Source organism: Letharia columbiana, assembly GCF_014066305.1.
Source record: "Letharia columbiana isolate WasteWater2 chromosome Unknown xpSc0000089_s0, whole genome shotgun sequence".
Lineage (NCBI taxonomy): Eukaryota > Fungi > Ascomycota > Lecanoromycetes > Lecanorales > Parmeliaceae > Letharia > Letharia columbiana.
Window position 1 is genome coordinate 55568 of NW_023501167.1, and position 25292 is coordinate 80859.

General features: G+C 45.9%; 9 protein-coding genes across 9 annotated transcripts; 4 read left to right on the forward strand and 5 right to left on the reverse strand.

Moving 5' to 3' along the window:
• Nucleotides 1-509: 509 nt before the first annotated feature.
• HO173_013207 (uncharacterized protein) lies at nucleotides 510-1285 on the reverse strand (the record flags this gene model as incomplete). The annotated part of the gene is made up of 2 exons (XM_037315031.1): nucleotides 510-730; nucleotides 805-1285. 2 exons carry the CDS (start codon nucleotides 1283-1285, stop codon nucleotides 510-512), a joined length of 702 nt encoding a protein of 233 aa, XP_037158093.1.
• A 764-nt stretch (nucleotides 1286-2049) lies between these two features.
• Nucleotides 2050-3185, reverse strand: HO173_013208 (uncharacterized protein; the record flags this gene model as incomplete). The annotated part of the gene is made up of 3 exons (XM_037315032.1): nucleotides 2050-2073; nucleotides 2127-3114; nucleotides 3163-3185. 3 exons carry the CDS (start codon nucleotides 3183-3185, stop codon nucleotides 2050-2052), a joined length of 1035 nt encoding a protein of 344 aa, XP_037158094.1.
• A 237-nt stretch (nucleotides 3186-3422) lies between these two features.
• HO173_013209 (uncharacterized protein) lies at nucleotides 3423-8718 on the forward strand (the record flags this gene model as incomplete). Its single annotated transcript, XM_037315033.1, has 14 exons — nucleotides 3423-3575; nucleotides 3632-3744; nucleotides 3791-3939; nucleotides 4525-4770; nucleotides 4931-4975; nucleotides 5038-5254; nucleotides 5305-6322; nucleotides 6376-6543; nucleotides 6594-6670; nucleotides 6720-7104; nucleotides 7158-7457; nucleotides 7513-7622; nucleotides 7672-8000; nucleotides 8060-8718. The coding sequence occupies 14 exons, from the start codon at nucleotides 3423-3425 to the stop codon at nucleotides 8716-8718; spliced, it is 3969 nt and encodes a 1322-aa protein (XP_037158095.1).
• Nucleotides 8719-10246: 1528 nt separating this feature from the next.
• Nucleotides 10247-12185, reverse strand: HO173_013210 (uncharacterized protein; the record flags this gene model as incomplete). The annotated part of the gene is made up of 4 exons (XM_037315034.1): nucleotides 10247-10350; nucleotides 10443-10680; nucleotides 10745-12125; nucleotides 12181-12185. 4 exons carry the CDS (start codon nucleotides 12183-12185, stop codon nucleotides 10247-10249), a joined length of 1728 nt encoding a protein of 575 aa, XP_037158096.1.
• Nucleotides 12186-13150: 965 nt separating this feature from the next.
• On the reverse strand, nucleotides 13151-14277 carry HO173_013211 (uncharacterized protein; the record flags this gene model as incomplete). Its single annotated transcript, XM_037315035.1, has 4 exons — nucleotides 13151-13387; nucleotides 13438-13590; nucleotides 13644-13850; nucleotides 13909-14277. 4 exons carry the CDS (start codon nucleotides 14275-14277, stop codon nucleotides 13151-13153), a joined length of 966 nt encoding a protein of 321 aa, XP_037158097.1.
• A 266-nt stretch (nucleotides 14278-14543) lies between these two features.
• On the forward strand, nucleotides 14544-18050 carry HO173_013212 (uncharacterized protein; the record flags this gene model as incomplete). Its single annotated transcript, XM_037315036.1, has 4 exons — nucleotides 14544-14596; nucleotides 14735-15095; nucleotides 15145-15805; nucleotides 15853-18050. The coding sequence occupies 4 exons, from the start codon at nucleotides 14544-14546 to the stop codon at nucleotides 18048-18050; spliced, it is 3273 nt and encodes a 1090-aa protein (XP_037158098.1).
• A 477-nt stretch (nucleotides 18051-18527) lies between these two features.
• On the forward strand, nucleotides 18528-20968 carry HO173_013213 (uncharacterized protein; the record flags this gene model as incomplete). Its single annotated transcript, XM_037315037.1, has 3 exons — nucleotides 18528-18591; nucleotides 18646-19476; nucleotides 19536-20968. 3 exons carry the CDS (start codon nucleotides 18528-18530, stop codon nucleotides 20966-20968), a joined length of 2328 nt encoding a protein of 775 aa, XP_037158099.1.
• Nucleotides 20969-21147: 179 nt separating this feature from the next.
• On the reverse strand, nucleotides 21148-21443 carry HO173_013214 (uncharacterized protein; the record flags this gene model as incomplete). The annotated part of the gene is made up of 2 exons (XM_037315038.1): nucleotides 21148-21209; nucleotides 21275-21443. 2 exons carry the CDS (start codon nucleotides 21441-21443, stop codon nucleotides 21148-21150), a joined length of 231 nt encoding a protein of 76 aa, XP_037158100.1.
• A 456-nt stretch (nucleotides 21444-21899) lies between these two features.
• Nucleotides 21900-22216, forward strand: HO173_013215 (uncharacterized protein; the record flags this gene model as incomplete). Its single annotated transcript, XM_037315039.1, has 3 exons — nucleotides 21900-21932; nucleotides 21984-22110; nucleotides 22164-22216. The coding sequence occupies 3 exons, from the start codon at nucleotides 21900-21902 to the stop codon at nucleotides 22214-22216; spliced, it is 213 nt and encodes a 70-aa protein (XP_037158101.1).
• Between the last annotated feature and the right edge of the window lie 3076 nt (nucleotides 22217-25292).

Sequence of the window (25292 nt, forward strand, 5' to 3'; positions counted from 1 at the left end):
GAGGTGCGGTAAGATGTTGTGATGCTAGCACTGACAGAAAGTACACTACTCGCGCCATGCATGATCGCATCTTCCCCCAATAGTTGTCATCATCAGAAGTAATGATTAGCAATTGACATGTTTCAGAAAGCCCTAATTCGAATTCCACGGCCCCCCTAGCAATTGTGAAGCAAGACCATGTGCACCCTCTGAAACGCTGACACACTGCGTCCTCCCATGCATCGGGCCGATAATGTGCGTCCAAGCGGACCCAGTAATGACCGTGGTGAGCAACAAAGACAACGACTCCGTGCGGAATGCCGGCCTTTGCCAGGAGTCTTATTTCGCTGGTAGCAATGAATCATCAGCAGGTGCACAAGTGATTACCCTGTCAATGGTACGCTGGTGCTTTTCCGAGTAACCCATTTGAGGACAGCCTTGAGAAGCGTGACCGTATATACTGATGCTGTCTCGTCCGTGCTTGTAGCTGGACGGCTCCGACTGTATATTGATGCGGTTGCCGTTGGGGTCTAGTCCATGTAGAAGTCGCCCTTCAAGATTCTTTCCTGGAAATGATCCGGCTTTCTGGGAGACTTCGGCATCTCCTTGACCGGCTGCTCGGGAGCTGACACACTGGCAGCCTTTTGATGATTCGAAGGACCCGTCGCTGGAGCAGGAGGTGCTTGGCTGTTGATTGAAGCTGATCGTTCAGCCCTATTCTTGATCTGCTCAGGCCAATTGAACCCTTCGCCTAAACCCGAAGAGAGCACAGGTTAGCTTATAGAACCCAACGTTTGACTACATCTGAGTGGCTTGAACACACACCTCGTCCTTTAACAGACGGGGCAGAAGACGCATTGGTGGAAGCTCTACCGTTGGCGTTACCTGTTCCCCCCGTTCTGACATCTCGAAGCGCCTTCGCACCGAAGCTCATCCTTCGAGCAAATGGCGACGTGGGCGATGTGTTTGGTTCTGCATCCCCTTCTTCAACGGCGCTTTCATTGATGGAAGTAGAGGGTGAGCTGCCGCTTCCGATGCTGCTCTGCCGGTTCCTCATGTTGGTGAAAGCTGACGTCTGGGTCGGAGATCCTGCCAGGCCTAGTGAAGCGATGGATGTACGACGACGTTGTTGAGCCTGGGCATTGGCAGCTGCAGTTGCAATGGGACCAGGATAGGCGGGGGTGCCATTGCCGTTGGGAGGAGAACGACCGAAGAGCTCGGAGAGCTTCTGGCCTGGTGAGAAGGAAGCTCGTCGGTCGGTAGTTGCAGTAGGTGTTGGTGGTGGTGAGTTCTCGTTTTTAGACATTTGGATCAATGTTGGAGTCGACGTATCGATGAAGCGCTCAAGACAGCTGTCAACTTAAGGGACACTGGACAGTTTCTTTGTTTGCTTGATCTCACAGCTAGGCGGAATTGCGGGGAACGGATGGAATGAAGTCGAATTGTCACCTTTCTTGTGGACGTAGCTCTTAGCTTCATTCAAGGATGCTGGAGAGGACGAGTTGAAAAGGGAGAGTTGCGTCGGGTTACCACTGAGGTTGAAGCAAGGAGTGATGGATTTGATGATCGCCGATCTGTTTTGCGGGGAAAAGAAGCTCCCCGCAGAGCTTGAGAATTAGCGTGTAACGGCTCGAATTACTTTGGGGTACATTAGTGTTGGTGGATTGTTCAATGCAGAGGAGGGTCCTCTGGAGAGCAGAGTGCTTTGTCTTTCGATTACCTCCACACTCGACATAATTAATAGCTGGAGATTCTATGGTCACAAAGAATGTCCATCTGGGTGCCATTCTGACAGTCGAAAAACGGCGTCAATGCAGTAAGATTGGCAGTGCAAACTGGAAACGTGGTGATCGGTGATTATAACGGTCCAGCATATCATAGGTCTGAAAGTTCTCTTTCGACAACGAACCAGGCGCTAGCTGCCTCCAAATTGTACGCGAGCAAGCGGCAATCCAAGAAAAATTAACAAAGCCGCCCACGTAAAAGATACTTTAGGTATGGATAATTCTTCCCTGTTCATTATTCATGAGTTGTCAGACATGTCTCAAGAGTTCAATGCTAACTCCGAAATCATCCAGTTTTGATCATGAATATCTGCGAGGAGTCAGCTAATTGAAGTCCCATCAAGCAGGCCAAGCTATCCATACTTCGTTCAACGCTTTGTCATCCATCATGCACATCTTCTTATGCTGGATGTATCGGTGGCGTACAGCAAGTCTACCAGCCCCGGGCCTTTGTGATATTCTGGTTGGGGCTTTGGCCTCGCAAAGGGGATATGATGCTACAGCAACCTCTCCAATATTTGGGCCCGGAAGCTGATTGAGGTCTGGCGATGGCAAGATAGACGACTGCTCTCGCACTTTTGATGAGTGCCTTGCATCTCTTTTGGCCCGTTTGGGTTTGCGTTTTGCCTTCTCTGCGTGCCTCTGGACCTTGTCCATCTGAACTTCATCGAACATGTCCTTAAGCGATGTATGAGACTCCCGCTCTTGTTTTAAGGAAGGTGATTGGGCCCCTACTACGCTCCAGTTGACTCCCTTGCTTGTCTCCTGCACACCGTGATCGACTCCTGAAGTCTTCTGCTTCTTATGTCTCTTGCGCTTTGCGCTTTCTGATAGTACCTCCTGTGGTTCATTTGCTTCTGGCAGCCTTCCTTCATCTAAGTAGTGACTTGGCGTTTGCTGAGAGTTACTGAGCGCATCTTGTCCACCCTTCACTCGGTCCTTCATTTCGGCTCCGACCAATAGTCCTCCACTGACAAAACGAAGATTCCCCCAGCGTTGATCGATATAGGCGGAGCTCCTCAGGTTTGACCTATGTATTCGATCCTTTTTTAGATCTGTTACGTTCCTGCCATTCAAGCGTCCAAGTAGGTCTTGAAAGACGTCAAGGCCTGTAGTCTTACTACTATCCAGGGCTGCTTCATGCTTTGCACCTAGACCCAGGTTGTCGTCCTTGAGCGTAATCCTTATATGGGAAGCACTAGCCGTAGAGCGCTGGTCTGAGTAGGATGCACCTCTGGCTCCGAGTAGTTCTCCGGGCATCCAGCCATGAGATTGGAGTATCTTGTGGCCATACTTCGTAGCTGACCGGCTCCAGGCCGTATTATTGGGGTCGTGGGAGAGCTTGAAACGTCTATTGAGTTCAGCAACGCGCAAAGGGTGACAATCTTGCTCTACTCACTTTTTAGGAGCACCCAGTCCCATGTCGCTGGGTTGATGAATTGAAAATCGAACGCCGTGGGATAGTGTACGAGGTTCAGAACTGTCTTGATGGGGCCAAAAATTGTCTAGGCGAGTTTCCTGGAGAAGCTTATATGGTGCTTGGCAATGGCCACATCTACAGGCGGCTCGGGCGGGAACGGATCCACGAATCTTGTCAATTATCCTTTTATTGTACTTACGAATGATAGGAGCTTGGGACATTCAATCAAACAGCCGATTATGGCACGGGTGCGCGTTTCCAAGTCACAGCGTACAGGAGAACGAGCATTGGCCCGAAGCGATGGAAGTGGAGTAGAAGAACCGTCCCAGCCAGGGTCTCAGAGCTCCGATGACAACCAAGTCACCAAGTTGGCTACAAAAATGCAGAGAAAGGTTATCCTGTGTTCAGACCCGAGCTAATGACGTTATAAGGGTTGACAGTCTCTTAGGCCAGAAGACGTCGAAAGGCTCGACGCACTGTCATCAACGATTGTCATCGGGAAGCAGTGAGGAAGATAGAGAATGCTATGACGGTAAGATTTGAGGACATCAGGAGGCGGATGTAAGTCTACTGTCACTTTCTTCTCACTCTGTCTGAGTGGGACCAGGATCAAAAGGCATCGGCTTCAATTGGACAGGCTCAACGACCTGATCCAAAGAAGATCAATCATTGAGGCAAAGATGTTTGCGAGCTCTCAGAATATTGGAAACGCCTTCATCTATGCCGACAAAGCACTCGCATTCGCATTTGCACGCCGTCTTCAGAGTATTGGGAAGCGCCAGAAGGCAGCGCCCAAGGCTGTTCATCAATGATGACGAAGACATGATAACAAATCGGCGCTTTACGCAAGCTTCTGCATTCCTGCTGATATGCTCTTGGCGTTCGAGATATTTGGAACATGATACCCCATTTTGCATCGCTTGTTTTATGGTGGAATGTAGCAATTTCATCGATCCAACGATTCTGCTTCCTATCAAGTAGCTCATCAAGAGAAAAAAAGTGTCTCAATTGGATTTGGAGGAGTGTGTTCAGTATGAGATCTGCTCCTGTACACCTGCTCTGGCACTGCAAGGAGTCGTAGTGTCGTAAAGGTACAAAGAGGCTTTAATAGTGTTGGCACCTCGTAGATGCGCAGTAGCTTGAACTGGACCAAAAGGCGAAATTTGTGTCCGTGTACTAGTGCTCAGACTCGCACCAATTGGTAGATCCTACAGATGTTTCATGGGTAGTAGAAATTGTACCGCCATATCCATTTGTCGCTTGCAAACTTGCGCTCGTGACTAATGTCTTTAAAACTCTTATTGCGAGAACACCCTCAGAGAGCTCTTGCTGTCCTTACAGATTCTCATGCTCTCATATTGCGTCACAGCCTGTCAAGTACCAGCGCGGATTCCTCGAGCAATAATGAGACAAGCGCGAGATCTTCGGCTTCCAAATGCATGGTCGAGTTCACGGCTCACGAGGATGTTGACCTGACGGATTACCGTGTGCTACGAGCATCTGGGGTTCATGGAACGCTTGGTCTGATCAACATCAACGCCGATGTTTTTCTTTGTGTCATCAGTGGAGCTGTTCGTGTGGCTACAGGTATGTATACTTTCCGAGAAGTTCGCCTTCCCTATGCCGGACCACTTTGCTTTTCGTAAGAGAAGTTCCGGGGGCAAAAAGTCGTCAATGCTCCTCTGAACTGTCTTATTGCACGGGTATTTGCCTTGCGGAAGGGGTGCTAAACTCGAAATCTTGATAGTGAGACCCGATGAGACTGTTCAGAGAATACTCTCTGTCGACTTCTGTGAGCCCCTTGCTCAAGTTCAATGTTCAGTGAGACTCGGAGCCTGTTAATAAGAGTTTCAGATTGCCTGAACAGAGACGATTTTGATTACGAGCTTCATCAAGAGGTTGACCCGTACTATGTAGACCATGGGCCGCCTCACAGGCACGAGCACACAAATGTGGTAGATCCGCATGATGCGGCCCTGGAGCATCCCTGCTCCGAACTGAAGAAGATCCTAAGCGGCGGGACTTTTTACTATAGCTTGACTTTCGACTTGACCAACCGGCTCCAACATAGGTATGTGAGGTATGTCATCTCGAGAATGCGGAGATCTAATAGTCTCCTAGATTGTCGGAGCAGTCAGCATTTGATATCGATAATCTAGATGACGGTTTTCTCTGGAACTCCTATATGATAGATCCTCTCATCAAGTTTCGTTCCCGACTGGCAGCAAAAGAGAAAGAACTTCTTGACTCCTCTCGAATATTGACGTCCGCTATCCGAGGATTTGTTTCCACAATCACCGTCCCGTCCTCTTCTTCGCCAATTAAGGGCCTGAGGACTAATTTACCTTCAACTTTAACCTTGATATCCAGACTGTCCTGTAGGCGTGCAGGAACAAGGTTCAATTCTCGAGGCATAGACGACGATGGGAACGTGGCAAACTTCGTAGAAACGGAGACCGTTTTCTACCATCCTTCCAGTCTGTGTTTCTCTTACGCCCAGATAAGGGGTTCTATACCCATTTTCTGGGAGCAGGCTACCGGTCTGCTTCCAGGACAGCAGAAAATTCAGATTACTAGATCTCCTGAAGCTACGCAACCAGCTTTTGATAAGCATTTTGGGTCTCTGGGAGCTGACTATGGCTCAATTCACATCCTCAATCTCTTGAGTGAGTCAAAACCCGGAGAGGCAGAATTAACAGCAAGATACAATTATCATGTGCTGCATAGCCCATTAAATCAAACGGTCGACGTTGGTGGGACGTCGGAAAATCGTCTTATTGAGTCGCAATTCGATTTCCATGCCGAGACAAGAGGACCAGGAGGATATGAAGCTGCAACCATGGTCAAACGGCTCATTCAGGACCGTGCGGACGGATTTGTGTACTTTCTGTGTGAAGATGTGGACTCGTCGTCTCAACGATCGCTGTATGACGAGAAGGCTGCACAAGTGGGAGAGGTAGTGATACTTCAACAGGAAGGCATCTTTCGCACAAACTGCCTGGATTGCCTAGACCGGACTAACCTCATTCAAACTATTATTAGCCAAATGGCTCTAGAGCAGTTTCTACAGCATCGCAATGAGCATACTGCAACAGACTTCTGGGTAAGGCATTCTAGCCTCTGGGCAGACAATGGAGATGTGAGTCATAATCAATATAAGGACTATGTTCCAAGGGCTAAAGTGTGCTACAGGCATTATCTAAGATATACGCCGGCACTGGGGCTTTGAAATCCTCCTTCACCCGACATGGGAAGATGTCATTGGCTGGCGCCATAGCTGATGCCCGTAAAAGTGCCACCAGAATGTACATCAATAATTTCGCAGACAAGGGAAGGCAGAATACTATTGACATGCTATTGGTAAACGACTAAAGGGTTTGTAATCACTTTAACACTCTAACATATTTAAGGGACGCTTGATGGACCAGTCGTCTGTCCATTTGTATGATCCCATCACCGACTTTGTAAGCGCGGAGCTCAAGAGGAGGTGTGTCTTAAACTTCGGCCAGTATCCTCATGATAGTGACAGAATTCAGGTTCAACGAGTACTCCACACCTGACACGGTGCAAATTTGGGTTGGAACGTTCAATCTGAACGGTCGCGGCAGTGGCGTCAAGGAAGATCTTACAGCCTGGCTGTGGCCTGATATCAATCAATTGCATCAGCACCCTGGCATTGTTGCTGTTGGCTTCCAAGAAATTGTAGAGCTTAGCCCGCAACAGATCATGTCTACTGATCCGGTGAGGCGCCAGGCATGGGAAAACGCTGTGAGACGAACATTGAACGACAGTGCTCGCAAGCACTCGTCGGAGGAGTACATCCTATTACGCAGCGGACAGCTCGTGGGAGCAGCACTCATGATCTTTGTGAAAGCTGGTATCCTTAAAAAAATCAAAAATGTCGAAGGCAGCGTGAAGAAGGTAAGCTTCAAGGGAATCCCCGCGTTTGGAAATCTTGAGCTAATGATGGAAAGACTGGCATGTCTGGCATGGCCGGAAACAAAGGGGCGGTGGCCATACGATTGGACTATGCGAGTACCCGCATCTGTTTCGTAACTGCCCACCTGGCTGCTGGTTTTGCTAACTACGAAGAACGCAATCGTGACTATCGTACAATCAGCACTGGCCTTCGCTTCCAACGGAATCGATCCATTGAAGACCATGATGCAATCATATGGTTGGGAGACTTCAACTACCGAGTAGGCCTGAGCGATGATAAAGCACGGCAGCTGATCAAAGCAGGCGATCTTGATACATTGTATCAGAACGATCAGGTAAGCCACGAAGCGGTGGATCCATAATTGGGCTTGCTGAGTGACATGTACACAGTTGAACTTACAGATGGTCGCCGGGCATACATTTCCCTTTTATTCCGAGTCGAGAATTACCTTCATGCCAACGTATAAATACAACAACGGCTCAGATGATTACGATACCTCGTAGGCTTATCTCGCGCCCTTTAAGTAACCTAATGTTGACAACTAGTAGAGAAAAGGCGAGAATACCTGCGTGGTGTGATCGGATACTTCGAAAAGGAGAGATTCTGAAGCAGATAAATTATACAACAGCGCCACTCCGTTTCTCTGATCACAGGCCCGTCTACGGAACTTTCCAATGCGCTGTGAGTGCCGTCGACGAGGTCCGAAAAGAGACTCTGAGTCAAGAGATCTACGCGAAACGGAGGTCGGAAGTTGGGGACACCACTGCTAATGCTAGAAATGATGACATCGAGGACGAGGACACAATTGGTTATGAGTCAATAGCTCCCGAACTTCCTCCAGCTAGTTCGGATCGTCGCAAGTGGTGGTTGGACAATGGTGAGGAATCTCCCGGCTCTCACTTTAACCGTCTAATCATTGCTAATGCATTGGGCTAGGGCTTCCAGCTAGATCGAACCTCAAGGCCCCAGACGAGACATCTGTGCTTAACGTGCACAGACCTCAGAACCCTTTCACTCCCACCGACGAACCAGACTGGAAAGCGAGTAAGACGACACCTGGAGGAAGCCATGCCCTCAAATACAACGAACTCAAACATCCGAACTCTCACAGACTTTCGCCAATTCCTGATGGGAGTCAACCTTTGCCGCTTGACACCGATCCCGATCCACTGAGGGAAGAAGTCGCTCTTCGTGGACCGAATTCGAGGAGTTCCAGCCAGTCGTCATTAGTGTTAATGTCGTCGAATGTAGCACACAAAGCGGCTCCACCAATCCCAAAGAAACCTGCTCTGCTTAGCAATCGACAGCATAGTCAAGAAAGCAGGAACAATGGACAAAGAAAGTCTACGTCATCAAGGCCTCCGGCAGGAGCACTAACAGCATTTGGTGGTGGTGCTAAAACAACTTTCCCTCCACCTCCGCAACGGACCAAGCCGCAGGAAATTTACGGGCAGCAGGCAGCAGAGTCTGATGGACCTCCTCTCCCACCAAGAAGCACCGGTGCTATCGTTTCAGTCCCTCATGGACTGATGGATGATGACAACGAAGGTGCAAGCGCAATACCGTCATTGCAGCCGATGCGCCGTCAACAATGATAATCTTGACCAGTAGGTAGATGGTGAGATTAGGAAGAATGATGGTCATCACAGATACTACAGCAGATGCAGAACAGTGTGATTATCCTTCAACAAATACTGTGGACGCACCGTGCTTTTTTTGTCCAAGCTCCGTAACATGTACGCTGGCAAGTGACTGTCATTAGTATCACCTCCATGACTCTTGACTTATGGAGATTGGACTATTTTCAGAGCTTCATCTCTGCGGTCATATTCCCTTCTCAAATTCGAATTCCCTTCATCGATCTCGGCCATTGTCTCTCTTTCAGATGCATATTCAGTGGATCGGACGCTCGTGGCTGACTGTGTTGGGCTGCGATGACTTGCATTTGACTGTTTTCCGCTCTGGATCAGCAGGGGCGAACCACACTCCTGACTGCCGAGGGGTGATGACAGCGACCATGCCATTTGATTGGCGAGGACTTTCGGCATGAACGAGGCAGGGCCTAAGTTGGCCGTTCGACTCAGCTATGGACAGAGGCCGAGTTTCCCTCTGCAAGTCTTTCGGCAGGGTCCTTTGACCAGGTGAACGAGGCCGTTGGAGGACAGTGGGGCCAGATGAGCGCGGCGTAATGCTTTCGACAAGGGTGAATCGGTCCTGCGGGACGCTTCTGCGCAACTCGGCTGTGCGTGGACGTGAGTACGATTGGACAGTGCCAAGTGGCTCTAATCTTGGTGAGATGTGAAGAGGTGGACAGGCGCTGCGAGGGGCGGTTTGGTACCACAAGCTCCTCGTCATGATCCGGGTTTTCGATCTTGCAAAAACACATATTGGCGAGTAGGTCAGGCACTTTGAGAAGGGGGATCATGGTTATATGCTACGATTTGTAGGAGCGCAAGGGAGATTCTGGGCTTATGAAACGGCATCATGGTTGAAATCTAGATGAGTCACTGACATGTTAAGTGAGACCTCCCATCATACGTTAGACACAAGAAACTGAATTGCACTGTGCAGACAAGCCGATTGATCTGACATGATACATGCATCGTTTGCAAGTACACGCCATTGCTTACACGTCCTCGCAGGCTGCTACACAAAGTGGATTATGATAATCATAGATATCTACTATCTGACACTTATAAATCCTCAGTGCAATTTTTATTGGCTGCTAACCGAAAAAGTTCTCTACGCACTCCTCTAAGCGCCGTCGCTGATGCTGTTTCTGCCACTCTCCAAGACTCCGTCGCAAAAGCTTGGTGGGGAATCTATAGCCAATCATGATCGTCGTAGTTCAGAAGTAAATAAAAACGGAACTAAAGCCAAAAGGAATTGATGTTCTAAAAAAGAAACAAAACAAGAGAGCCCTGACAAGTCGTCAAAGCCAGGGATAGCTCTCCACAGATGAAGCGTGCGCCCTCAGGATGTAAATATCGTCTGAAAATTGGAGCGTACTTCGTAGCCGTCTCAGATAGAGCGTTCCATATTGGGCAGACTTCATCCTTTGCACAGTGTCCACACTTGTATAATCCCAGTACCAACTTAAGTGGAGAGGAGTGCAAGAAGCTCTCACTTCTTCTTGCCTTTAGCGTTCCCTCGGCCCTTGTTTGACTTGCCCGCGGTCCAGATCATGAATGGCGGGATCTTTTCTTTTTTTTTCTTGCCTTTCTTTTCTGGTCAAAGTCAGCATGGATCAACGGCAGCTCCTTCAGGGGTGGAAGCACACCATCAACAATTTTGCCACTAGGGGGTGGGGGGGGCAGACCTGGCTCCACAATGACAACATCAGCCATTGCCCCTGCTAGAGCGTCTCCTCCTTCAGGCGCCTCCGGGATAGGCCACATGTGCATTGTTATCTCCCAGCCCGGCTCGACCACTGACTCCCAGATGGACGGCATGATGATCTCGTCTTTCGGACCGAGTAGGTCATATTGACCGTCAGCCACATGTGGGCCCAAGTCGGCAACATGGAGAAAAGCTTCCTTGATCAAGTACTCCATACCCTATAAGAGAAGCGGTCAATTGCGGTTCAAAGCTTGCAATTCTTCCTATTCTAGAGTAACGTACCGACCACGTATTGCAAACATCAAAAGGAAAGTTGAATCTTCTCCCAATAGCATCCTTGAATTTGATAGGTTTGTCCTTTGTCTTTGGTGGAGATGATGGTTTGACAGTGGCAGTTGCTGCGGCTACGGCGGCGGCAATTTCCTCCGCTTTTTTGGCTTCGGCTTCAGCCTTAGCAGCTTTGGCCTTTATAGCATCCTGGTGTTCCTTCTCGAACTCCTCTTTTGCTGCTGCCGCCGCCGCCGCAGAAGCTGCCGCAATCTCTTCCGCTTTTTTGGCATCGGCTTCAGCCTTAGCAGCTTTGTCCTTTGCAGCAGCCTGATATTCCTTCTCGACCTCCTCTTTTGCTGCTGCCGCTGCCGCCGCCGAAGCCGCCGCAATCTCTTTGGCTTTATTTGAATCGGCTTCAGCCTTAGCAGCTTTGTCGTTTGCGGCTTTCTCGGCTGCGGCTGCCTTTTCTTGTTGCTCTGCTTTCTGGTCCAAAAAAAGCTTCTCGAGGCGAGCAAATTTCTCATCGTCTTTGGAAGTATCCGACGTAGACGGTGGAGGAGGCGGCGGAGGTGGGGGAGGCGGGGTGGTCGCTGCTGGAGCTGGTGGAGCTGGCGGAGCCTGTGGAGTTGGCGGGTGTGCATACATACCACCATAAGCAGGGTAGACTACGGGCGGAGACATGGGCATGGGCATGGGCATTTGATATCCTTGTGGACCATATGGAAAGTACCCTGCACTTGGAGCATGGGGAATCATCTCATGGCTTGGCCCCCCATGATGCCCATGCGCGAAATAGGAGGACGCAGGTCCACCGGTAGGGGCTTGGTATGGGGAGAAGCCGTAAGGGACTATTTGCTGTAGGCCTCCGGGTACGGCACTTGGAGCTGGATAGGCTTGATAGGCGTGATGAGGGTAGCCTGGGGCATAGTGGGCATAAGGACGGCTATAATGCTGCGGTGGGCCTCGGGCGTAGCCCTGCCATTCTTCGTGGGGGTCCACACTTTCAGGCGGCTCCGACGGCGGTGATCGATGCGCTCTAGGATGTGGGAGGTGGCGCGCAGGCTCGCGGGATATGTGACGACGGAAAGATGGACGTCGTGCTTCCTCCGGTCGTGGCGCTTCCACAAAAGGGCGTTGCTGATTGGAGGTCCGAGGCCTTGATGCGGAATCCGATGGACCGATCTCGTCACGGTATACCACGTTCCAGCTGCCGTCTTGCTCTTCAACGGGGTCAGAATACTCGTGACCCTCGACGACTGATCTTGGGCGCACTTGGACACCAGTACCCGTAGAGTCTTCGTCGTCTGTCACTGATGATGATGAAGAGTGATCAGAATGATCGGAGTGATCCGAACTGTGGGCAGTGTTGGTGTGGTCGATGGTGATGTTGTATCTAGCAAGCACCATGAGCATTAGCAATGGCATTGAAGAACAATCGGTTAACTCACGGCATGTAGAGTTTGGAATGATCTAGCTCGAATCCTCTTGATGAAGAGGAAGAGCATAGATTGCCTTGGGAAATGAGACGACGGGCACGAAATTTTTCAAGTAGCGGTGAAATTCTTGAACACCGAGGCAATGATCCAAGTTGGGGAAAACACAAGCTGAGTCAACAAACAGAGGCTGAATAGTCTTGTGTTTTTCTTGGCAGTGCAAAGCAAATATTAGATGTGGCCTCGTCGACAGAAGTCAGTACTATGATTGTTGGGGATCGATCTGGCAGTGAAGTTCTTGAATCGTGAATTTGGATGTGGGAAATGCATACCCAATTTTTGGAGAGGGTGTCCTGCAGGTTCATCTAGGTACTCCACAATGTGTATGACCTATAAAGCTATGAGGCTATCACCCAATTCTGTTCTCACTCTCCCGAGAGTACATCATATCACCACCTGAGTGCAGTCAACAAATTCAACATCGGCAGGTGTCGTCTTCTTCTCCTAGCGGAGGATAGACAACTACGAGCTTACATCTACTTTTCACATGTCGATGCCTAGGACTTTTCGCACAACCCATACCAATAACTACGAGCATGAACGTGCCCCTTGACGACTTAAATTTTGGAAGTTCCTGTGGGACATTAAGTAGCACCATCTTCTCGTATCACAGCAATACGCCTATCGACTCAAGACGCTCTCTGCTGGTTCATCTGGATCATAAACATGTATTGGCCCTGCAAAATCCCGTTGTTCCATGAGCAGGCAAACAGGGCCGCACTTCATCTCCGTGCCGTGGTGCCATGCGGAGGTGCCGCCATTGGCACAGGCCTCTCAACAAACTTCGAGTCACTCGACTCTGTTCTATCGAAGCAACTGAGGCTTGCCGCGCTTGATTCTAGGATGCTGTTTGGCGTCGATTCTGCAACCCACTGCGGATGTGTTTCGAGATCTACACTCAGTCATCGTCCAATCATACAGGCCCTCACCGCTGCTTCCTTTGGGTGCTCCTATTCAGCAAATCTTTGGCAGCATTTATGTCGGCAACATTGCAGCTACTGTTACTCGTCCGGGTGATCTCAGCAAGTTTGAAGGTGGCCTGCTCATTCAGTCTTCTTACAACTGCAGTCGGAAGCACCGGAAGCTCGCCATTATCAACGGTCGCCACCTGTCCTGTCGACCTGGTGTCGTTGGGATTGGTGGAAAGCATTCGGTCTGACGTCTGAAGATGCGCGTCAGTCCCATGCTACCGATATACGGTCACGATCATACCAATTTTAGCCCATAGTATCCTCGAAGATAATCATCACAGAGTTCAACGCTCCTACAAAAGCGTCGCGCTGCCTCGGCGAGACTTCTGCCTTCCGAGCTTTCATTGCCGTTCATTGCGGAAATGTACAGTACCTCACCTAATTGGGCATGTATCTAGCATGAGTCCGTCAGCATCTATCCAATCAGCGTGAAGGAGGCTATCTCACATTCCAAGCATTGGGCGCCACTAGCAAAACTTCCTCGAGGCAAAAGACCGCTTGAGGAAACAGATTTTGTGACAAGTACAGGTCGGAGAGTTCCGTCCATGCTTCGATGTCGGTCGGTGATGACTCTAATAGCTCTGTCAGAGCATCAATGGCCTCGGTGGTCCTCGATAGACTCCGAAGGAGTGCGATCCGACGTTTCGCTACTGGCTACAAAATGTCCGAATTAGTATAGACCGCGGGAGGCATTTTGTTGGGGAACACCGACAGTATTGACAGTATCTTCAGCGAGGACTTCGTCGTATTCCTGCAGAACTCTCTCCAACGCTGCATCGTCCTTCGCTACCGCCTCTTGATATAGTCCACGTAGACCCATGACCCGCTCGTTGGTAGCTCCAAAGCGATCGATGAGCTTTTCAAGGCAATTGAAGGCAGCCTTGTCGTCTCCTGTGCGCAAACAGGACAGGAGCAGCTTTTCGTACATAAGCCATACGTCTGTAGATTCTGGATATGACAGAAACGGGATATGAATTGTCGATATTCCCGTAGATGCGTGTTTTCGAAGGTACTGAGCCGTCTGCTGAGATAGGCTCAGAGCTTCTGCATTAGATTGTCGGAGAAGAGAGCTGAGCGACATCTTGACATCAAATTTGCCGGAGCAAAAAGATTTCTAAGTTTAAATAGGGATGTCGATGCAAGTGTAAGACGCGGACTTCATGTAAAAATTAGAAGCATTCAAAAAAAGGTGCACCGAGCTTATTTTTCGTTTCTACACCAGTTTGACGTCGAACCTCGTTCAACCACGACTACCACGGCGGTATCCACTAATTCTACGCCACATTTACGAATGTTAGCACTCATTGTAGCGAATAGCCTTGTCAAAGGCATGTTGCGGGCTAGCACATGCCGCAAGTATTCAAGAAGCAGAAGGTCTTAACGCCGGACCTCTCGTCGTTGTAAGGTCAAAAGTCCCTCACATTTGAAGCCGAAGACGAATGCAAGCGCTCTTGAAATGGGCTCTGCTTGCAGGACACTACTTGTCTGGCCTACTCAACCTCCCTGGCTTTGAACTTCCATCGTAGTTCACAATGTAGGTTCTCGCCTCTCCAGCTTATCACATATATTGAACAGAGTCGCAGGTTTGAAAAGTCTCTTTACGACCTGATCAGGGGCCTACGGAATCACAAAGGCAATGAAAGGGAGTATATACAGCATAGCCTTCGAGAATGTCGCTCCGAAATACGGGGAGCAGATATGGATCTGAAAGCTACTGCGCTCCTGAAGCTCATATACCTCGAAATGTTCGGCCACGACATGTCTTGGGCGTCGTTCCATGTGCTGGAGGTCATGTCATGCCCACGATATCTCCAAAAAAGGGTTGGGTACCTCGCGGCAGTCCAAAGCTTTCGTCCCGACACAGAGGTCTTGATGCTTGCCACAAACCTACTAAAAAAGGTATGAAGCATAACTTTCAGAATCTGCAGAGCGCTCACCTGGGCCGCAGGATGTGTCTTCCCCACTGGCGCCCACAATGTCCTTACCTTTGGTGACTTTACCTCACATCATCACATCCTCCTTGGCGCTTTCTCTTCTGTCAGACTTGTTGCCAAGATTATCGCACTCGAATCCAAATATACGGAAGAAGACGGTCGCTACTCTGTATAGGCTTGCGTTGGTATATCCTGATACGTTACGGTCAGCTTGGCCGAAAATAAAGGATCTTCTCATGGATGAGGATGAAGACTCGAGCGTCACAGCTGCAGTAGTGAATGTTGTCTGCGAGTTGGGTTGGAGAAGACCAAGAGACTTCCTTGCCTTGGCCCCCAGGCTCTTCGATTTACTGGTCGATGGGGGCAACAATTGGATGGCCATCAAAATCATCAAACTTGTGCGTGCGTCGACATTATGTGTTATCTTCTATGCTGACCGCCTCAAGTTTGCAACGCTGACACCATTGGAACCTCGCTTGATTAAAAAACTATTGCCTCCTCTTACCAAACTCATTCGGACAACGCCGGCCATGTCACTCCTCTACGAGTGCATCAATGGCCTGATACAGGGAGGTATCTTGGAAGGTACGGATGGGGCTAGAGAAGGGGAGGAGATTGCTTCTTTGTGCGTCGGGAAGCTTCGAGGAATGATCGTCGTGGAAGGAGATCCCAACCGTGGGTTGACCAGAAGTCACACTCGGGATAAAACTGACAAACCGCAGTGAAATATGTAGCACTTCTCGCATTCAACAAGATTGTGTCGTCACATCCACATTTAATATCCATGCAACAAGACGTGATCATCGGTTGCATTGACGATCCTGACGTTTCAATACGGCTACAAGCTCTTGACCTTGGTTCTGGCATGGTCAACATTGACAATATGATAGCTGTCGTTGAGCGCCTTATGCAGCAACTCCGTAACGCACCTATTGCCAGTAGACGCGTTGACGATGGTCGAAGTCACACCGTTAGTGTTGAACCTGCGGCAGACTCAGACGGAGAGGATCCAGAAGAAACTCTGCGACCTACGGCAGAACCGCAGGATGAGACTACTGCATTGCCAGCCGAGTACAGAACCATCATTATACATCAGATACTTGATATGTGCTCTAAGGACACATATTCAAACATCACTGATTTTGAATGGTATATTGATATATTGATACAGCTGGTAAACTTGGTGCCTATCACCGGTCAATCTACCCCTGAGCTATACGGAAGCAGTGGGCGCACTCTTAAAAACTCATCTACGTCACATGAGGCCGACGCATCCAGTGCCATCGGCTGGGAGTTACGTAATGTTGCTGTGAGGGTGAGCACAGTGAGAGCAGAGGCTGTCAGAGCTGCAAATTCTCTCCTAAGCGTGTCTGGGAGCGAAGGTTTCTTTGCTCTCAAAGGTGCTGGCGGCGAGGGCATACTCACATTCGTGGCTTGGATTGTCGGCGAGTACGTTGACGGTTCCGTCTCATCGTACCATAGCTTGGATTCTCTTATACATCCCAAGGTCCAATCACTTTCGCCTATGGTCATTTGCGCATACCTTCAAGCCATTCCCAAGGTGCTTACCTCTATCGTGTCGCAAAGATTGCTCGATTGGAGCTCTGAGCATAAAACGATGATGTCTCTGCTAGTGGCGCGGGTCATTCACTTCCTTGAACCCTTGGCAATGCACCCAAATCTTGAAGTTCAAGAAAGATCTATTGAACTTCTGGAGTTAATGAGGGTGGCTTCCCAAGCTATCACTAGCCACGGCTTAGAAAACGACCGTGGGCCTCTTCTCCTTACGCGAGCCATGCCACAACTCTTCACTGGCTTCGAGCTGAACCCAGTAGCTCCGACCGCCCAGCGAAAAGTGCCTTTGCCGGATGATCTAGATCTCGGAGCTCCTATCAACAAGAGTCTTCCACGCCTTCTGCAGCTTGCAGACCAGGGTCCCCTAGCTGAATCCGAGGCCGCGGAATTCGACTCCTTTTACAATAAACGCCCGCTCCCAAGAGTTGCCACTGGCCCGACCTTCAATTCATTAGCATCTCTTGGGCCTGAACCATCATCATATCAGCAAACAGTAGACAGCATCCCAGACACGGACACAGTTATGCGCAAACGCAACCAACGGCGGGAGAGAAATAAGGACGATCCTTTTTACATAGGAAACGATGATGTGTCTTCTGGTACCTCGACTCCGTTCCATGATATTTTAAGGAGCGCAAACGGGGAGGACGTTGACGTTGATTCCATTCCGATCATGAACTTAGATCTTGGGGACAAGACTCTGACAGCTGGTGGCTCTAATATGGAGACTCGAAGGCAGAAGCGCAGGCTGCCCAAGAAATTTGACATTGTAAAAGATGAGAACATCGAATACGAAGATTCAGGAGTGGCTCAATCCGAAACAGCTTCTATGGGCACGATGAACGATAACGGTCCATTTCAACGGGCGCGTGACAAAACGAAGAAGTCTCTACTTCAGGTCGATTCAAGAGGGCTAGGTAGCTTCTCACTTGACAATTCTGAGAGTGTCGCTGAGCAGCTCGACATCGAGAGACAAGAGGCGCAAGACACAGAGATGGCCAAAGCGCTTGCTGAAGTAGAGCGTCTACGTCTAGAAATGCAGCGCGCCTCTGAGCGTATCCAAGCGACAGACGGGGCTCCGGCAGAGGGCACGTTGGTCAAGAAGAAAAAGAAAAAGAAGCTGAAGCAGCTAACCGGAGACATAGAGGCTCAATTCCGGAAGCCTAACCCGGAAGCTGATGGCGGTCCAGTTCGAGGCTCTCAAGATGCCGATGCTACTCTTATAGCAAAGAAGAAGAAAAAGAAGAGGAAATCTGAGATCACAAGGCCTGATGATGAGAAAGAATTGAGAGCTTTTGAGGGTGGTCAAGATGCTTCATCTTTTCGAAGTCAAGCGGTGCTGTGAATGAGAGGATGTGGAACTGCAACATAGCGTTGGCGTTGTCAGCAAATTTCATGCTTATAGAACTGATGTAGAGGCATAAGACTTCGTACTTGAGTGCTTTCAACGTGAGAGCCTCAAGGTGTGCACATCGATATGATACACATAACGGGTGATAACATCAAATTCGCCAGCAAAAGCGATATAGTATTTGTCTGATGCAGCGGCTTTATGGCATTTGTTGACCAATGAGAGTAAAGAGCTCAGGAAAGGAGCGTTACCTCCTTTAGGCTTTAGCTCGCAATCGCATCAAGTACGAAGTTGAAGACGCACGGCTATCTTGCGCTAAGATAGGCGCTGCTCCCGCTCCGCACGAATCGCTACAGTATTATGCGGGGTAAAAATAATTATCTAGCAAATTCGTCCTTTGACACTCAGCAACATCGATGAGATAGCGTTTTGGCATCCGAATTCTTGGAATTAATTTCTTCTGCCCTGAAAATGAGTTACACTGTAAATGAAGACCATTCTGAAAACGGCTTCGAGGCATCCAAAGAGATCAAAGGTTTACATCAACAGTACAGCTTTTTCGGTGAAGCTCGACTAAATCGTAACTCAGATAAAGATTGGGAGAGAAAACAACGGAATCGGGAATATCGAGTCGCTGCACGGCGTGAGAAGAGAAATCGCAAATCGGACGAGAAGAAACAAAGGAAACTCAATGCTACAATCCTCCGTCGAATGACCAGGAATCCCGACAAGTACAACAAAAATGCTGAACGCAACCGTCTCCGGGATATTGAGGGCGAAAGACGAAGGATCTGGCAGGAGGCTGTTCGACAGGCACAAAGACTAGCCGTAGTACACGATCAGTCTGGGGTAACGTTCAATGTGGGACCGGTCGCGATGCAGGAGGATGGTACTGTCATCTCTCAAGGCACCCTAAGTCGGCGACAGGAAAAGGCCCAAGAAAGAGCTGCTGCGGAGCAAACCAAGGAAGGAGGATCTACCAATGGCACACGGACCACTGATGAACCTGGCGATGGAGAAGCTCTAGCGTCTACTTCTACCAATTCTCCAGCTTTACGCAATGGGATAAACCCCGATCGCCTCACGTATATAGAAGCTGTAGCATCTCAACGGCCACCTAGTCGTCTAAGCAAAACGCAGCAGAAGAAGAGAGCGGCTCTTGAGCCGCGACCACCGCCCCCGAAACCTACAATCCCGGAAGGTGTCTCGATCCCGGAAGGCGAAGAAAATTGGCTGGAGTTGTGGGACCTACCCGATGATCAGCTGGAGAGGAGGGTTCTCAGGAAGAAGAAGCGCAAAGCCGCCGAAAGAAAAGCTCTACGTTTGAAACAGAAATCAGGCAAAGCGGAGCGTCGTGTCGCCAGAGACGAAAAGAGGAGAGTCTATCGAGATATCAAACTCACTTGGAAGGCTATCAAAGGTATGGATCTGTGCGGCTACAGAATACCCAAGGAAAGACTGATCATGTCCTGTCTTTAGAGGAGCAAACGAGGGAAAAGACGAGACTGAAGAGTATTGAGGATGAAGAGTCAAAGAAGATTGCCGTTGACATTAACATTTTAGAGCGCAAGGCGGCGCTTGACTGTTGCGCAGCGCTAGGTTTCACACTTGCCAACACCCTTGGTGTAGACGAGATCAAGCCTCGGGCTTTAGGTATGAAGGGTGTCGAAGTTGACTTTGATGCTATTGAGATTGGAGGGTGTCGAAGTGACGTGAAGCCCAAGAAAGCCAACAGCAGAGTCAACCTCGGAGACGTCCCAGATCATGCAAAGGCGGAGTACATCTCTACGGCACAGCTAAGTGAAGAGAGGGAACCAGAAGATTTCATCAAATTAGATGTTGGCGAAGGTCAAGATCTTGAGACGCTCAACTACAACCACAAGCTCCGACGAAAACTCCGCAGGGCTATCGACAATGCTGAAATTCGCAAGGAGATGCTGGTTCGCCAGCGTGCACTTGACCACTGTAACGAAAAGAACATCGAGGTCCCGTCAGAGTTGAGAACCCCTTACAAGGCAATCAATGCTAAAGGCCAGAGGATCCTCGAGAACGGAACACTCGAGACTGCGAAGCAAGAAAGAGTCCGTGCAAGGATGGACCTGGCCGAATATAACACTCAGATGCGTGTTCTCAGGAGGCAAGCCAAAGAGGCTGCCATCTACGCAGGTTTGCGCAAACATGCTGAGCTGATAGGCAAGATCGCATCGAGTGATCCTGACATAAAACAAGAAGAAGCGGACAGTGATGAATACGAGGATGGTCATGCTGATGTTATGAGCGCCCTAGAGAATTCATTGCCAATTGCAGCTCCTGGAGCTGCCAGAGTCAGGATGAAACGAAGCCGAGCTGAGAGCGAGAGGTCAACATCCAGTGACGGTGGCGATCAATCAGAGCAAGATTCAAGAGCTCTATCCAAGAATAATTCGAATATTGAGTCATCAACTTCAACCCATGATACCAAAGCCAGTAAACGGCAAAGGCTACAAAATGACGGCTCGAAAGTAAGTAACAAGCAGAGCGAATCGACAAACAGTGACCGTCAGGTAATGATCGACGCCGAGCTAGCGCTCAGTGCAAACAAGAAGCAGCGCAAAGATGCGCAGTTGCCTAACCGGTTTGGCTTGTTAAGGGAGGTCGACGCCAACGCCGAGCGTAATTCAGGGAGGAATGGCATAGGCAAGGGCGCCAATTCATGGAATGTGGATGGGTTGCCCGGCGACACGTCTCGCAAAAGCAAATTTCTGCGACTGCTCGGAGGCCAGAAGTCAACCATGGAAGGAAGTGATGGATCGGCGGGTCTTTCTGCTCGTTCGGCTGAGTACAGCGGTCACATTAATGCAGATCTGGAGAGACAGTATGAATCTGGCTTGTCGTACAAAAAAGAATCGAAGCGCAAAGGCTTAGGCTCTTGAGGTTGGCTCTCGTTTTAATTGGACGAAAGAGTTCCAAGGTGACTGCGTCAAACTAGTGAGCAATTTGGCTACATTACCAATTTTGCTAGCTTGCACAGGTTCGACCATATAGCTCCAAGTGAATCTCTGAATACCGAGACCTAGTCCGCATCCCTGAAACCCTTCGTAACGCAGCAAGCTTAGAAAAAGAGTCTCAAGAGCTCGAATATGATGCCACCGCAAAGCACAAAGACTAGGACACCTTTGCATCAATATCAGCTCACATCGTTTCCGGGATTCTATCTCTTCAATGTTTCGATAACGCACCTATCCAGAGTGGTGATATTGGTGGACTGAACTTTTGCTTTTGTTTAATGGCACTTTCTGGTTTGCCTCTCTTGGCAGCCTCTTGTCTGGCGTATTTCTCATTCGCTCTGCGTTGTTGGAGAGTTTGGGCCTGTACCAGCAGTAAGCTTTGAAGCGGGAGAAGAGACATTGCGGAGTATTCGTACCATGTTCAGCTGGCTTGGCGGGTTCTCTCACAGGCGTGGAAGTGTCGCAGGATTGTATTCCACGTTATAGATAGTCGGGATCGAGGATCAGATGGGGTTGGGAGAATTTTAGAGATTATACCCACGGCGATAACACCGTTGTCGTGAATAAATATGATGATGGTATGAAAGTGTGAGAGTCCAGAGGGGGTGTGGGTGGAGAGATTTGGCCTTTTCTCTGCACCACCTGTCCTTGTGCTCTCATGCTCTCAACTTTTCCCAAAAATCCCACACACCTTTTCGCGTCTCCAGGCCCAAGTTTTCCGGATAGCAGAAATCTTTTGCATCAGTGGCACATCAGCAAGTTTCCAATGTCGAACAATCTGGTCTAGTGCTTGACTGCTACTGCTCCCGTCAAAGGGCCCCTCCACCACCACATAATCCATACGGCATACAACGCAATGGATAAACCCCGGAGACCTTCGTCGCCTCATGTATAGCTGCGCATCGTTGTTTTGTAAACGATCAATGGCTAATCTGAACAGGTGAACTTCTACAGGAGCTTCGGTCGTCCAATTGGGAAGGTCTTCCTTGGGGCCGTGGTGACTTATCAAACCATTTACTGGATATGGGTGAAGCTCGAAACGGACGAGATCAAGGACAACAAGAGAAGTGGGCGTTCTCAGGCCGTCATGGCGAATACACTTCGCTAATATCGCTCAAAGAAGAAATATCAGATCTGGAGGCCAAAGTACGAAGAATGCAAGACAAACCCTAGCCATGAGTCCTGCCGCTTACCTCCATGATCCTGACGACAAGTCGGCAGAATCGGATGATATGTTACAAGACTCTGACGGCCATGACTCTTGGTCGATCAATAATGAGCATACAGTGTGAAAATCTGACTTTGAAGGCTGCTATTAAGTCGGCAATTTGTATGACAAGAAAAGTTTGGTCAAAGGCGAGAGCCAAAGTAAAGGCCACGGTTCAAGGGGGTGTCTTTCAACAAATTCCGTCAAAAAGGCAACGCAATCATGTAACTCGAAGGCATGTGCTTCTTTCTCAAAGACACAACACCGATACTTTAAAGATTGAACGGCGTCTTTATAAACGAATTTAGTAGCATATTATATAGACAATAACATCTCACGCGCTAATGACCCCTTCAGTAATTACATATTTTCAAAATCTGCTTATATATATTATTCTATCTCTTAGTAAATAGAATATAAACTTAAAATAATACTAGTAGATACTTGAAAATATATAAAATATACATATAATTTCATTTAATTATTTATTTATTTATACGCGTTTCTACTTAAATTATAAAGAGTTATTATAAGTTATTATATAGATACGAATTAAGATTTATAAATTAAATTTATAATCTATTTTTTTAATTAGAACTATCGAGTAAATTTAATAAGTAAATTTAATAAGCGATATTTTAATTCTATATCTTTTAAGAATTATAAGATTAAATTTTAAAAAAAAAAATTATTAAAAAGCGTAAATTACGATCTATAATTATAAAAAAAATTATTAAATTTTAAAAGAAAATAGTAAAGTTATATAGTAATTAAAAGTAAGAAAAGAGATTTTAATAGTTATAAATATTAATTTATTTACTCGTAATATCTAATTAAAAAGCGTAGATCTATTAAATTTATAATTAATTATATATATAAATTTAAGATTTTCTAGCTTAACTCTATCTTATTCTATTATATATATTAATTATATACTTATAAAAAAATCTTATTTAATCTTATTAAATTAAAATAAAAACTCTTACTTTTCTTTTCTTCGCTATCTCGTAATATATTTAACTATTCTATTATATTTATATTTTTAAACTTTTTAATTACTCTTTTATACTTTTAATTTAATAATTTTTTTATATATCTAATTATCTTTAAAGAATTAACTTATATAGTTATATATTAATAAGTAAATATTAAATTAAAAGATTTATTTAGATAATCTATTTAGCGATTATCTTTATTTCTTTAAAGAATATTATTATAACTAATATATTATTAATTTTAATCTCTCTTATTAAAATTTATCTTTTTTCTATTTATTTTAAATAGAATATATTTAATATCTTACTTTCTTTTTAAATTATATATATTAGTATATATAAAAGAATTAGATAGAATTAAGCTTAAAAATCTTAAATTTATATATATAGTTAATTATAAATTCGAGGTTATTACGTTTTTTAATTAGACTAACTAAGTTAATTCGCTAGCTCTCTTAAGTCTTCTTATTAAAAAATTAGATATACATTATTTATATATAGAATAACTTTTTTATTTTCTATAAAGTAAAGATCTATAAATTAAATTTATAATTATTTTATTTAATTAGAGCTATCGAGTAAATTTAATAAGCGATCTTTAATAAGCGATCTTTAATAAGCGATATTTAAATGCCTTACCTTTTAATAATTATAAGACTAAATTTAATAATTCTATTTTTTTCTAAAAGCCTATATTACGTTCTATAATTTAAATAAAAAATCTTAAAAATTTAATAGAAAATAAAAAAGTTATTCTAAAATTAAATAATATACACCTATTTTTTAATTGGGGCTGTCGAGCGAACTTTAATAAACGATATTTAAGCTCCTTGCTTTTTAATAATTATAAGATTAAATTTTATAATTCTTTTAGTATTAGATAGCGCAAATAACGCTCTATAATTTAAAAAAAAATCTCAAAATTTTAATTAGTATATATAATAGAATAAGATAGAGCTAAGCTTAAAAACCTTAAATTTATATATGCAGCTAATTATAAATTCGAGTTCTCTACGCTTTTTAACTAGACTATCTAAGTTATCGCGGGTAAATAAATTAGCGTTCGCAATTATTAAAAAATAATAGATATATATTATTAACACATAGAATAACTTTTTTATTTTCTATTAAATTTTTATTTTTTTTTTTAAATTATAGAACGAAATATGTGCTTTTAGATAAAAAAAAAATCTAAATTTAGTCTTATAATTATTAAAGCGCAAGGAATTCAAATATCGCTTATCAAAGTTCGCTCGATAGTCGAATAGAAAAAATAGGTATATAATATTTGATTTTAGAATAACTTTTTGGTTTTCTATTAAAACTTTAGGATTTTTTTTTTAAATTATAGGACGAAATATGGGCTTTTAGAGAATTTTTTTTCTTAAATTTAGTCTTATAATTATTAAAGCGCAAGGAATTTAAATATCGCTTACTAAAGTTCGCTTATTAAAGATCGCTTACCTACTTACTCGATAGCTCTAATTAAAAAAAAAATTATAAATTTAATTTATAAACCTTTACTCGTAGAAAATAAAAAAATTATTTTATTTATAAATAATATATATCTAATTTTTTATATAAAGGTATAGGAGAGCTAGCGAGCTAACTTAGATAGTCTAATTAAAAAGCGTAGCAATCTCGAATTTATAATTAATTATATATATAAATTCAAGATTATATAGCTTAGTTCTATCTTATTCTATTATATATACTAATTGAAATTTTAAGATTTTTTTTTAATTTATAGAACGTAACTTGCGCTTTTAGATAAAAAAAGAATATTTAAATTTAGTCTTATAATTATTAAAGCGTAAGGAATTTAAATATCGCTTATCAAAGTTCGCTCGATAGCCTTTATTAAAAAAATAGATATACGTTATTTATAAAATAGAATAACTTTTTTATTTTCTATTAAAACTTTAAGATTTCTTTTTTAAACTATAAATCGTAGTTTACGCTTTTTAATAATCTAAAAACTATAAAATTTAATCTTATAATTATTAAAGAATAAGAATATTAGATATCGCTTATTAAAGTTCGCTTA